General features: G+C 33.2%; 1 protein-coding gene across 3 annotated transcripts in view; it reads left to right on the top strand.

The window, feature by feature from the left end:
* Positions 1–15,382, top strand: part of CSMD3 (CUB and Sushi multiple domains 3) — a gene marked incomplete at both ends in the record, with an annotated part of 1,157,568 nt that overhangs the window by 824,107 nt on the left and 318,079 nt on the right. For all 3 annotated transcript variants that reach the window (XM_081266797.1, XM_081266796.1, XM_081266795.1), the window contains one exon: positions 11,203–11,372. In XM_081266797.1, coding sequence (XP_081122923.1) covers positions 11,203–11,372 — 170 coding nt within the window. The remainder of the gene's footprint in view (positions 1–11,202; positions 11,373–15,382) is intronic.

Below are 15,382 nucleotides of genomic sequence, written 5' to 3'. Positions count from 1 at the left end.
ATCATCACTAGCAATGCAAATCAAAACTAAGATTTCATCTCCAGTCCAAATGGCAGCTATTAAGAATACAAACAACAATAAGTGTTGGCAAGGATGTGGGGGATAAAGTACACTCATACACTGCTGATGGGACTGACATTGGTGAGCCGATATGGAAAGCAGTATGGAGAATCCTTGGAAAACAGGGAATGGAACCATTAGTTGACCCAGCTATCCCACCTTTGTCTATACCCAAAGAACTTAAAAATAGCATATTACAGGAACACAGCCACATCAATGTTTATTGCAGCACAATTCACAATAGCTAAACTGTGGAACCAACCTAGCTGCCCTTCAGTAGATGAATGGATAAAGAAAATGTAGCATATATACACAATGGAATATTATTCAGCATTAAAAGAGAATACAAACATGGCATTTGCAGGTAAATGGATGGTGCTGGAGAATATAATGCTAAGTGAAATTAGCCAATCCCAAAATACTACTCATTTTTGTGTGTTGATCTTGTTGATCTTACTGAATAAGTTCTAACTGTTTTTTGGTGGAGTCTTTAAGATTATATCATCTGCAACCAGGGAGAGTTTAAATTCATCCTTTTTAACTTACATAGCCTTTATATATTTTTCTTGCATAATTGCTCTGGCTAGGACTTCCATTACTATGTTGATTAAGAGTTGTGATAGTAAACATTCTTTTCTTGTTTTAATTTTAGAGAAAATGCTTTCAACTTTTTCCCATTCAGCATGATGTTGGCTATGGGTTTGTCCTGGATGAATGGCCTTAATTTTTCTTGGCTTTGTTCCTTTATGATATGTGTTAAAGAGTTTTTATCATAAAGGGAAGTGAATTCTACTGAATGCTTTCTCCAAGTCTCTTGAGATGATCATATGTCTTGTGTCCTTCCTGTTGATGTAATATATAACATTTATGGATTTACATATGTTGAACTATCTTTGCATCCTTGGGATAAATCCCACTTGATCATAATGTGTCATCTTTCTTATGTGATTGTGGATTCGGTTTGTTAGTATTTGTTTAGAATTTTTGCATTTATATTCATCAAGGTATTAATATGTGGCTTTCTTTTTTGTTGATCCTCATCTGGTTTTGGTATCAGTGTAATGCTGGTCTTGTAGGATGGGTTTGGAAGAATATGCTCCCTTTCAAGTTTTTGAAATAGTTTGAGAAAAATTAGTGTTAGTTCTTCTTTAAATGTTTGATAGAATTCAGAAGTAAATACTCTAGTCCTGCACATTACTTTGTTGGAAAAATTTATTACTAATTTAAGAACTTTTTGTTCTTTATTTGTGTGTGCGGTGGGGGGATACTGGGACATTATGGGGGACACTCAATTACTGAGCCACATCCCCAACCCTATTTTTTATTTTATTTTAGAGACAGGGTCTCGCTAAGTTGCTTAGTGGCTTGCTTTTGCTGAGGCTGGCTTTGAACTCGTGATCCTCCTGCCTCAGCCTGCCAGCCACTGGGAATACAGGCATGCACCACTGGGACTGGCTTGTATATTTCTTTTCTTTTCATTCTTTTTTTTTTATGTTACTGGGGATTAAACTCAAGGGCACTCGACCACTGAACCACATTCCTAGCCCTATTTTGTATTTTATTTAGAGACAGGGTCTCACTGAGTTGCTTGGCAACTCGCTTTTGCCTCATGGTTTTGAACTCATGGTCCTCCTGCCTCAGCCTCCCAGGCTGCTGGGATTACTGACATGCACCACTGAACCCAGCTCTTTTTTATTTCTTTATGGCTTAATCTTAATGATGATGTATGTTCAACAATTTATTTATTTCTTATTGTTGATGTATAGGTGTTCATAATAATGAACACCTAATAATCCTTTGTATTTCTGTGGCAAAAGTTGTGCTGTCTCCTTTTTCATCTCTGATTTTATTTACTTGGGAATAAAATCCTCAGGCTACCTAAGGTTTGTTGATTTTGTTCAGCTAGATATTTTATAAAACAGCTTTATTGAGATACAATTTAAATATTATAAAACTCACTTTGTTAAAATGGACATGGCAATTTTAATTAGTATGACTATGGAATTGTGGAAGCATTTCTATAAGTCATTGAAAAGCCACTTGCAGTGACATGCATTTGTAATCTCAGCTATTCAACAGGCTGAGATGGGAGGATCATTTGAGCACAGGGGTTGAAGACTAGCCTGGTCAATATAACAAGACCCCATCTCAAAAAAAAAAAGCTATTATCAAAAAGTCAAAAGAGGAGTTGGAGTTGTGGCTCAGTGGTGGGGTACATGCCTAGCACATGTGAAGCACTGGGTTCAATCCTCAGCATCACATAAAAATGAATAAATGAAATGAAGTTATTGTGTTCATCTACAACCCAAAAGAATTAAAAAAGTCAAAAGATAAATATTGGTAAAGATGAGGAGAAATATAACACTTACACATTGCTGGTGGGTCCATAAATTAGAGCCATTCTGGAAAACAATATGGAGGTTCCTGAAAATAGAGCCACCATATGATCCAGCAGTCCTGCTCCTGTGAAATCAGTAAGTTGAAAACATTTCTCCATTTCTATGTTTTTAACAATGTCCACAATAGCCAAGATATGAAATTATCCCACCATTTTTTCTTTGACCCATTGGTTGCTCATGATATGTTGTTTAATGTGCACGTTTATAAATTTATCAGTTTCCTGTTATGAAATTCCTTCCTGTTATAAATTTCCTACTTTCATATTGTTGCAGCCATAAAATGTCCTGATAAGATTTCAGTCTCCCTAAGTTGTTAAGACTTTTTTGTGGAATAATGTTATTTATCCTGGAGAATATTCCATGTGCACTTGAAAAGAATGTATATTCTGTCTTTGTTGAATAGGATGTTCTGTATATGTCTGTTAAGTCCATTTGGTCTGCAGTGTCATTTAAGCACAATACTTTCTGAGTTACTGTTTGGATTATCTTGAGTTCTACAGGCAAGTAAATTCATGTAGTTTGTGAGCAGTCTCTCTGACAGGGTCAGGGAGGAGTTAGTATATTCCATATGCTCTTTCCTGCACTCAGCTTCTTCAGTTCACTCAGCTTCTTCCAATCAATCAGACACCTCGGGGTGCTAGGATTCTAGGTGAAACAAAACAGAAGTTAGCCTCTTGTATTTTTTATTTGTTGCATGATGTTGTTTGTTTATTTGTTGCATGATGTTGGCTATGGGTTAGCTAACAATCTTTTTATATGTTCTCTCTTTGTATTTTAATCTATAAATAGGAAACACATTTTGAACATCTCTCTTATCTATGGCTTAAGATTAAGTTTAATTCAAATAATTTAATAAACTCATTGTGGAGAAAATGTTCCATGGTTCCAGTGCTGTTATAAAGTTGGATGGGACACTTCATTAAAATATCTACTAGACTAATTTATTGTTGCCTTTCCCTTCTTCTTTAATATCAATTAATGAAAATTAATTTTCTTAAAAAAATTTGTCTTCTTTCTCCCCCTAAGTCCTCCTTCCTTCTTAGGCTGTCATAATTCTATCATTTTTTTCAAAGTGCAAACAATCTGCTACCTCTTAATGACACATTTTCCAACTAAAAGAAGCAATTTCTCCTTTCTTTAAACCTATGAACCCTGTCTGCTCTTTTGTTTTATAGCATAGTGATTTATGAGAGTTTCTATCTTCCTGGTGAAAGTGAAGTCCTTTAGTTTCACTGTATTATATCATGTGAGTGGAAATATGGAGATAGGAATTAAATTTCAGGGTCTTGAGGCATACATACCTATATTTGAAGTTCACCTCTTTTGTGACCCTGGGTAGCTTATTCATTCAATCCCATCTTCAAATTCCTCTTTAGAAATGGTTTACAGGGCTGGGGATGTGGCTCAAGCGGTAGCGCGCTCGCCTGGCATGTGTGCGGCCCGGGTTCGATCCTCAGCACCACATACCAACAAAGATGTTGTGTCCGCCGAGAACTAAAAAAAATAAATAAATATTAAAAATTCTCTCTCTCTCTCTCTCCTCTCTCACTCTCTCTTTAAAAAAAAAAAAAAAAAGAAAGAAAAGAAATGGTTTGCAGGTGCTGTGGTGCACTCCTGTAATCCCAGCAACTTGGAAGGCTGAGACAGGAATACTACAAGTTTGAGTCCTGCTTTGGCAATTTAGCAAGACTGTTTCAAAATGAAAGATAAAGAGCTGGAATGTACCTTAGTGGTAAAGTGTCCCTGATTTCAATACCCAGTACCAAAAAAAGAAAAAAAAAAAAGAAAGATATATAAGCTTGCTTCACTGAGAAGTGCACATGAAGTGTACATTAAATTCATATAGGAAGCACTGAAACATTATTAGTTATTGCGAGTGGTTTATCATAAAGTCCATATTGTATATAGAGTTATTAAATTGTATTAGATAAGAGAAGTATATTTTGTTCTTACTGTCAACAGGTACTGTTTCTCATACTTTTATTCCAAGAATAACTAACTCTCTTTTAGTATCCCAATCTCCCTAACTCCTTGTGATTGAGTTAGAATTTATTGAGCTTTCACAGAGTCTAGAAAAGTATGTATGAATTATGGAATAGAAGAAATACTATTAAATATTGCCTTATTCTCAGCCTTTGTTTCCTCTTATTCTCAATCCACATGTGTTCTCTGTATAAACTTTTTATCTGTGTCATGTCAATCTCACAGATACAAATATGTCTAGCTTTTTGGCACACTTCTTTTCCTGATGTACAACAGACATACTAAATCGATCCTGTACAATAATTTCATCAGCATTTACTCATATCCTTTCTTCCTCGTGTCTTCTCTACATTTCCCTTTCTTTCATGACCCAAACATTCGATAGTCTTCAAGTTCTACAAATTTTACTTTCAATCTCCTCTTCCTCCATTGCTGTAATTCAAGTTCTTATCATCTCTTCCCTGAAACACAACAATAATTTCTGGTTTTTCCACCTGTGGTAAACCAAGACTATAATCCATTTTCCATAGAACTGCCCTAAATGGTTTCTCATTCTGAGAGAACTATCACTAGCTCAAAGTTTCACAAATAAAGCTTCTCCCACAGTAGGACTTTAAGTTCCCAGAACTGCCACAACCAACTCTCTCCTCCACCCAGATGTTTTTAGAACTGTTCCCTCTGCTTGGAATGTTCTTTCCCTCAACTCACTTTCTCCCATCACCATTCATTTTCAGTTTTGAGTCCTTCTGAGAGTCTTTTCTGACCACTCAGAACAGGTCAGAATTCTTAGTTACATGTTTCTATATACTATATTCTTATTTGATGAGTGTCTGGTAAGAATCTGCCTCTTCCACTAGAAAGATAGTCTTGTGAAGGTTTCCATGCCCAATACGCAATAAGGATATGATAATTATTTATTAAATCATTCAATTACTTTTCCAAATAAGAGCATTATTTTTAAAAAGTTTTTAGTTGTAGATGGGCATAATACCTTGATTTTATTTATTTTTATGTGGTGCTGAGGATTGAACCCAGCACCTTACACATTTGAAGCAAGCAGTCTGCCACTGAACTACAAACCCAGCCCCAAATCAGAGCATTCTATTATATGCATCTAGCCACTTCAAATATCATAGGAAAACATCTCAGTCCTGGTATCCTATTAAAGAAATAAATTTTTTATATTAGAATGATCTCATAGCTTTATTTTTATTATAAAATATCCCGTCACATACATATTCGGTATAAACTATTCCTCAAAACTCCTGCCTGGAGACCTTGATATTATTAGGATTTAGTGAATCACAAATTTTTAACAATCAGGTGATAGATAAGCACTGTCTATAAATGTCACTATGGCTGGAAGGTAACATATTATTTTCTCTTTTTTTTCCTAAATTAAAAAAAAAATGTTATTTAAGATGTAGTCTTGCTGTTACCCAGGCTGTCATCAAACTCAAGTGATCCTCTCACCTCAGCCTCCCAAAGTACGTTATACACCACTGTGCCTAGTGAAGGCAGATAATTTTTTGGACTCACATTTTCCACTTGAATTTCTAGAACTCCTTTTACTTAAACTCTTGTTTTTCACATTGTTTATGTTCTTGGGATCAACTAATCATTCTTCTCTTCTAATGGAGTTAGATGTTCTGCTGTTACTTCCTCATCTTACTTTCAACATATCTTAAAATATTCAATCACAATTTGCTAATACTTATTTTTCATTTCTAAGTATGTACTGTGAAAACTTGCTGTGCTAATCATGTAACAGTCATTGGAAATGCTTAAGTTTTGATATTCTTGATAAACATTCATGAATATCCACTTACAACCATTATTTTTAAGAATTATTCCTGATACTTCAATGTGGCATTGTTTTATTTATTTCATCCACCATTCCAGCTACCTGATGCTGGAAAGAATCATGACAGTATAATTCCATTTCAAGCCATTTTTTAAAATTGATTCAATTTTTAAAATATGTGACAGCAGAATGCATTACAATTCTTATTACACATATAGAGAACAATTTTTCATATTTCTATATATAAAGTATGTTCACATCAATTCATGTCTTTATACATGTACTTTGGATAATGATGTCCATCACATTCCACCATCATTGCTAACCTCCTGCCCCCCCCTCTTCTCCTCCCACCCCTCTGCCCTATCTAGAGTTCATCTATTCCTTCTATGCTCCCCTTCCCTACCCCACTATGAGTCAGTCACCTTATATCAGAGAAAACATTTGGCATTTGTCTTTTGGGGATTGGCTAACTTCACTTAGCATGATATTCTGCAGCTCCATCCATTTACCTGTAAATGCCATGATTTTATTCTCTTTTATTGCTGAGTAATATTCCCTTATGTATATATGCCTCATTTTTTTTATCCATTCCTCTACTGAAGGGCATCTAGTTGGTTCCACAGTTTAGCTATTGTGAATTATGCTACATAAACATTGAACGTGGCTGTGTTCCTGCTGTTTTTAAGTCCTTTGGGTATAGACCTAGGAGAGGGATAGCTGGGTCAAATGGTGGTTCCATTCCCAGTTTTCCAAGGAATCTCCATACTGCTTTCCATATTGGTTGCACCAATTTGCAGTCCCACCAGCAAGTTTTTTCTTTATTGGGGCCTTTATTTTATTCTTTATCTATTTGGATCACAAATGGTGTTCACATAGAAAACAGCATATTCAAATACATTAAAGTGTGAGGGCTGACTGGGGTCACATTGTGAAAGGTCTTGTATGGCATTCTCTAGACTTTGACTTGCTAATAAATACATTTGAAGCAGAAAAAGGAAGATCAGATTGCGTGTGGATGTCATTGTCACCTTACTGTATAGAAAAGCTGGAAGCCTACTGGGTTTTTTATCTTGGGTATATAGTCAAATGGAGCAAAGTTTGTTAGTTTCAGTGTTAAACGTTGTTCAAAGCCAGTTAGCAAGCAACACTTAAGTAGCAAGAGTACTGAAAGAGAGCTTGCATGTGGCAAATATTAGTTGACATTGAGTAATAGAAACCAGATTTTGGTATATATCAAATTCTAAGATTAAATCAAAGATAAGTTTCTATTAAAATAAACTGTTTATTAAGCAACTAAATCAGGGAATCTGATATTTTGGTTATATGTTTCTCCTTAACCTATTATTATTAGAAAATACTATTTTATTAAAGCACTTACTGAAAAATAAATATGCATACTTTCCAGTAGTTATACACAGAACATTAATGAAGATTTTTAATTTTTTCTTGAATATTTTCCCTTGATAGACGATAATATCCCTGAACATTTAAAACTTATATGCAATAAACTATATATTTGGAAATTATATGTAGCATGGATGCATTCTGATCCCCAGGACACAACCCAGCCCACATATATAGTTTTCATTATTTTTCATAAAAATGTGGTCTAGTAGTGTAGGCAGCAGATAAAGTAAAAAGAAAAAAAGTGACCTTATGTACCAGGTTGCCAGGAATAGTCTCAAGTTACACCTATTGTCTGAAATAATTACTTGTAGTACATCCTTTCACACTAAAAGAAAGTATTTTGATCTGAAAATGAAATTATATCTTCACCCTTTAACACCATGACAAATGACACATAAATCCCAGCTCTGATAAACACTTTCTTCAGTGTTAGCAAGAAAGCTCACTTTGGTGCCTTTATCTATAAAATTGGAAAAAAATAAATTTTACCTTGAAGGGTTGTCATGAGAAATAAATGAAGAGTTAAAACTTCAGGAAAGTGAAACCCATGAAGTTTCACATGGCTCCAGGCTAACAAGGTCCCCATGCTTAGTTGAATAATCTCTTGAAATTGTTAATAACTTTTTGAAAAAGGGCAGTACATTTCATTTTGCACTGTGCCCTATAATTTAGAAAGTCAATCACAATTAAATGAGAGATACTAACTTAATCTAAATATCTCCTTAATCCTTCCATTTTATTTGAAGACCTGGTTTTATTTCACCTAGTCCAAAATTATTTGGGGGCCATTTAAACTGTCAGAAATATTAAAATACAGCAAAACATGTTAATTTTAATATAAAAAGGCAAATATACATTAAATTACACAGCCTAAGCCCAGTGACATTTCTGGCAGAAGACTCTTACTAATTCACATTTTGAGAATTTAACAATAAATAAGCACTATATTTTTGAAGGGCAACTGAAGTAACTTAATCATTTTATTTTGTTTTCTTTGCCTTGTTTTTTAAAATTCTTTTTAGATATACATGACAGTAATGTATTTTTACATATTACACATACATGGAGTATAACTTATTCTAATTGGGATCACATTTTTGTTGTTGTACATGATAAGTTTCACTGGCCCTGTATTTATATATGCACACAAGAAAGTTATGTCTAATTCATTCTATGTTTGTTTCTATGTTAGGAACTATGTTTTGATCAATTTACCAAAGCTTCTAAATCAATTGTAATATCATAGATTATTCTCTAGAAATAGGAAGAGTCCTTTGGCTTTTTATAGATTAATGTATTTCTATACCTGGGATGATTTCTTTACACTGGGGACAAGATAAATATCCCAACCATTTTTTTTTCATTTTTAATTTTTCTATTACATGTGACAGGATGCATCCACTAATATTTATACTTAAAATATTTATAATAATAACTTTAATTTATTAAGTTCTTATTATATGCCAGCATGGCATTAAATGTTCAATATGCTTTATCTATTTATATTACCAACACATACACACACACACACACATGCACACAAACTCACAAAGACACACACACACAATCCCTGTGAAGAAGGTATTACTATTTCTATTGCAATAATAAAAATATTGAGGCTTAGAAGAAATAATTTGCCAAGTCAAACAGCTAGGAAGAACTAGAGCTTAACTTTGAACCAAAGTCCCTAAACTTTTAAAACCTGAGCTCTCAATCTATATTTTGCATCCAAGAAGAATATTTTCAAAACTTCATGATTCTATTAAATAATGTCAAATTTTATAAATAATATAATAAAAATGTGTGTTATGGATCATCTATATGATCTGGATACATTTTCTTCATGCCTCTGTAAGCATATCTAGATTTTAATGATCTAGTGGCAAAAATGAGACAGATTTAAAATGATTCTTTCCAACTAAGGGAAGGATTCATGGCATCATGTAGTACTGTATATAGAAAAGTTTCTCAGTTCAGAAAGGCAGAGTCAAGGTAGAATTGAGTTGTTATGTGGTAGTGTAATTAAACAGGTAACAGACTCCAAAAGCATATATTCTGGCAGCTGGTACCTGAAATATATTTCCAAGGGTGATTTAATTCCAGGGAAATAAAATCATCTGCTACATTAAATTCATGTTGTTATTAATTTTATTGTTTTTGCCATTGTGTTCCTGGATATGTAAACATGTTTGGTATTGTGACTGTATACCACTGAAAGCATAAAGGCTTATCCTTTTTTTATGTTTGAACATGTTTAAGTAATATTAAATAAAAATAATTTAAATCAATATTGGAAGTCCGTGAGTTCTTTTTTTTTTCTTTCTTTTAGTTTAAAAAGAATGTGGAGAAATATTGGGTGATATTTCCTCATGTGATTCGTTGGCTACTAGTTTCACAGCATTCATTTTTGTTATTATTTCACACAGTGTTGATATTGTACTGACTGCTTGTTCTTGGTCATTTTAATTTCCTCATTATTCTTTTCTTCCTTTAGTCTTATTTTGTTAATGTTTAATTATTAAACAGGTTATGCAATTCATTATTATTTACCTTCTTGTCTACATTCTATAAACATTCACCTAAATCATTATTTTTTCATCTTATTTGGAAAATAATGGCTTTCATTCCTTTCACTTTGGCTAAACCTTTGAAAATATGAATCTTCTGGCACTATGGTTTAGTAATGAAGAAAGTAATTAGGTAAGATAGAAAACTGAATAAGCTGAATTTCTGATCATATTTTGTAATATCGCTACAAGTTCTTTAAGTCATACTAAATTAAAATTAAATTTGAATTAAATTTTTTGAGAAATTCTCATTTCTCCCTAAGTAGTGAGATATTTCCTCAAATTTTGCACAGTGAGTTCTACAGGTACTTGTCCTAGAAGGTTAGTAGTACTGTACAATTTGTTATAATGCCTAATCTAGTCTGTCTTTTAAATTGAAAAGTGACATTTTTCAAAAATGATCAATTTTTAAAATAACTATTTATTAGTGGATTTTAAATATTTCTATTAGTTTTCAAAGATAATTTAAGATTTTCCTTTTTGTCATTGAAGTTCTTGGATCAGGGGAATGCTGAGTGTTGGGAGAACATATGATCAGAAACATTTAAAGATAAAAATAAAAAGATAAAATTAGAGTTGTTTTAAAACAAATTACTCTCTCTACTATTTTTTAATTTAGAAGAATTAAATTATAAATTTAAATGTATTCCTCAGAAATCTGCAAACTCAAAGACACTCTGAAAATCTATTACTCGTATTCTTTGCCATGCTATCCTTTCATCCAAGGGAAATCATATTTGTAAAATTTATTTTAGATTTGCATTTGTAGACACGTGTTCTTTCCATGGGTAGTAGTGTCTTCTTCTCATATAATATTTGAGAAGGGAATAAATCATCTACAGCACATATCCACATGTGCATTATTTTTATGTTAGGCTCTAGGTAAAATACAATACATTTGCACTTCTATACATTAAATTATTTTAAAATAATAATGCATTCTATTTAACTGTACTTCAATATTCTGTTTTACCTGCAGCTGAATGTGGTGCATCTGCAACAAATAATGAAGGAATTTTGCTCTCTCCAAATTATCCACTCAACTATGAAAACAACCATGAATGCATTTATAGTATTCAGGTTCAAGCAGGAAAGGGGATCAATATTTCAGCCAGAACATTTCATTTAGCACAAGGAGATGTTCTTAAGGTAGGTGAACTTAGACATTTTTGTATTTTGATCATTTTTACTAAGTACACATTGATAAATATATATATATATATATATGTATAAAAAATAAACCATAAATGGATTTTATCCTTCATACATGCATATTATATATCAGTCCACATTTTTATTATTATCTGAATTGAAATAGAATGTTCTTTCCAATGTTTATGTATAATAAAAAATATGAATTTTATTTTTAATGCATTTTCGTGTTTCAATAACATCAAAATAAAAAAATTAAACACAAAATATCTTATTAAATAAATATTATATATAAACATGATTAATGTGAATGGTCATTTTTTTTAAGAAACATGATGCTGGTTTGTTTTTATTTTTATGTCTATTAAGTAATATCTTTCTCTGTGGATATGTGAAGAATTATTTGCATTTATGCAATTTCATGAATATTTTAAGCCTAATAAATCATTGTCTATAAATTTAGAAAAGAATATACTTTGTTAATAATTAATATTTAGTATAAAGCTGGGTATTTAAAATTTTTGAAATAATGAAATGCCATATTTTTTAAAAGGTAATATGTTTTTGAAAATCAATATCACCATAGTTGCTGGTTCCTATTTTGCAATGTAAGTGTTTTGGTAACATATAGTTTATGTTCAATATTTTAAAAATGAAAATAATTACTTTTATAAAATCACATTTAAAGATTTAAAAGTTATGTATATCTTTCTTAAATGGAAAGATTTTTTGTGCAAGGTGACACATACAATATACTTCTGTTTTCACAAATCTTGAAAAAAAAAGATATCTCAGAATGGTTGTGATAGAAGATTCTCATGTAAGCAATAGCTTTAATATTGTTACTTACTTTTTAATAGTAAAATCATTGGATAATAATTGATGGCTGTTTAAGCCAAACACTACTGTATGTTTATAAGAGTTGTATAGGACTTGGGAAATATTTTCTGCAGTACACTTAAATGTATACAATTTCAGTATTAATTAGGACCGATATATATATTCCTGCTTCATGCACATTTTATTCACAGGCCAGAAATTCATTATTCAATGTCCTTACACCTCCACTTCATTGGTTGGATTTTCCTTTTAAAATAATGTATATCTGCAAGCTGCAGGAATAGCTCAGTGGTACAATGCTTGCTTGCCTAGCATGCATGAGGTCCTGGGTTTGACCCCCAGTACTACAAATAAATAATAATAAATAAATAAATAATAAATAAAACAAAATAATAATTATAACTTATATTTTATAATTGGAGTCAACATTGAGATTATTGAATTCTTCTATGTAGAAAAGAAGCAGTAATTTTTTCTGGCTAGGGGAAAAAAATGTATCAATGCATGCATGAAATGTCTAAGCCAGGCCAATAATCTGTATCCCATAAACAACCACGATAAAGTTCAAAGTCAGGAAGTGCTTCCTTACATCTACCACTCCTATATACCACTATCACTACTAAAAAAAAAAACCAAACAAACAAAAAAAAATAACTCTACTTTCCTTTTGTGATGCTTGAAATTTATTTTCCTATATTACTTTCGTATATTGAATGGTTCTTAATATCTGGAAAATCCATTTGGCATAAGAGATGATGTCTTTTAAAAGTAAGATAGTCCTAATGTGTTTTTCAGAGTGCTTTTTTCTTAGGTCTCACTTATTTGAGCAAGTTCATATGCACTTGTCATGGGTGGTACCTTGAGAAGGGCAGAACCTCAATAAGTGACAACCTGAGGGAATGTGAGGGTGAGAAATAAAGCTAGTCTGAAAAAAAAAAATACTTCAATTTCAGTCTCTTTAGTGGAGTGGTTGCTCAGCTATCTCATTTGCTGGTAGGTCTGAAGTCATCAGTGTCGCTGGGTATCCCATGCTAGTTTTCCCAACTGTTAGGCCTGTTTGTATCTTCTAGCTCCTACTCTCAACCTGATAAGAAACACTTTTTAGCTATTTGGTATAGGACACGGAGTTATACCATTATTGCATGTGGCTGGTTCAAATCTAGTTACCTAATCAGTCACTGGTAGCTATTTCTTTCTTAACTCTTTTCTGGGAATGTGTAAATTTCTATGAGTTATACCACCTTCCTGGGATCCAGATAGAAAGCCAGGTATACAAATTCCTTCTGTTTCTGATTCTTGGGGCTCTAGCATCACTACATGTAACACAGCTAAGAAAAAACATTTTTAGAGACCTAAATTAGACCCTAGGTCTCACTATCTCAGTATATTTCCCAGGCTAGCCTCAAGCTAGCCATCCTCCCACCTCAGTCTCTCAAGGGATTATAGGTGTGTGCCATTGTATCTGGCTATTTACTTTCTTCTTAACTCATCAGGAAATGTTTTTCTAGGTGGGTTGGAGTCTGAATAGAATGTATTCTTCTATTCTTCTTTTAATGTTTTTTAAGGTACTGTTGATTGAGTCCAGAGGCACTCTAGCATTTAGCTGAATCCCCTAGCATTTTAATATTTAAATTTTGATACAGGGTCTCAATATAGTCCTCAACAATAAATTGTTGAGGCTGGCCTTGAACTTTCAATTCTTCTGCCTCAACATCCTAAGTAGCTGGGATTACAGGTGTGCACCACTGCACCTGGCTTGTATTCTTCTATTCTCAATGGTCATACTTTTAATATGTAATTTAATTCTTTCAGTTAAGAGTTGTAGAAAGTGTTTGTTTTATCTAGGGTTTAAGCAATCAAAACTGAATAGTTTCCATCGTCAGCCTGGAAGGATGAAAGCTGAATACCAGTCAGAAATATTAGTTCTGATTTTTGTTGTTGTTGTTGTTGTGTTTGCAAACAAAGATTAAGCACAATGTTTAGATGAAAGAATATAGCAGGGACAAAATCTGAGACAATCCTTTTACAATAGCTAGCCTTCACAAAGACTTATTTCTTGGGTCCAGGGTTGTAGATCAGTGGAAGAACATTTGCTTAGTATTCTAGAGACCCTGGTTAGATTCCCAGCACTGACAAACACAAACTTATTTCTTAGCTAGATACCATGGTGCATGCCTGAAATCCCAGCTCCTTTGGAGGCTGAAGCAAGTGGATTGCAAGTTTGAGATCAGCCTGGGCAATGAGATCTGTCTCAAAATAAGATAAAAAGAGTTGGAATATGTCTCAGATGTGGAATGTTCCTGGGTTTTATCACAGTACCAAATATACACAAAGCAAACAAACAAAACAACTTATTTCTTATGTGATATATAGAGCATAAATGATTGTGGAGAAAAGCCAGCATAGTACCTCAAAACTGGTGTTTAATATTCTGTGGGAAAAGGGGGCAGGAGTTTTGATGCCATATTAATGAAAAATTAGATAGTTGAGTTACCTGGTTAATAATTTTCTTTTTAGTGATATGAGAAGGGATAATTACCTCTTATTGCATTCTGTGATACATCATGACTCTACAGGCATCTGAAGAAATCTTCAGGCACAAAGTAGACCTCTATTCAGACCTTCTATGTTCTTGACCATTTTGCAGAAAATAATTTAAGGACACATTAGGTATGAATAGAAAAGTAAGAGATTTATTACAAAGGGAAAGTATACTCTCTAGAATGGGAGTGTGGCACATCAAAAAGAGTGAGTTACCTAGTATTTCCCTGGTTTTTAACATTTATGGAAGGACAATAGCTAGGGGCTGACCTAGAGGTGGAGTGTGTGCAGGGTCATGCAATTGCATGTGAGCTGTCCTTGCAATTGCTCATTGCTCTAGCATATTCTTATTGTGCACTTCCTCCATTGGATTTCTCATTAGTATCTTAAATTTTCTCTCAGGGGTGCATCTGACTATAATAATGAGGCTAGGGTTACTTCTTGGTCATCAAAGCTTTTAATGTACACAGTCCCTAATTGAGAAGTTCCTTCGGATGATTTGTGATTATCTTGTGGTTTTGTTACCTTTTCATCAACCAGTAGGCAAGCTGCAAGCATGTAAGTAGGATCAAGGACACAGACTGGGTTGCTCATAAGTGGTTTCTTCTACACTCCATCAGTTTATG

This window comes from Spermophilus citellus (assembly GCF_964194105.1).
Source record: "Spermophilus citellus genome assembly, chromosome: 14".
NCBI lineage: Eukaryota > Metazoa > Chordata > Mammalia > Rodentia > Sciuridae > Spermophilus > Spermophilus citellus.
This window is presented reverse-complemented; position numbering and strand designations above follow the sequence as displayed.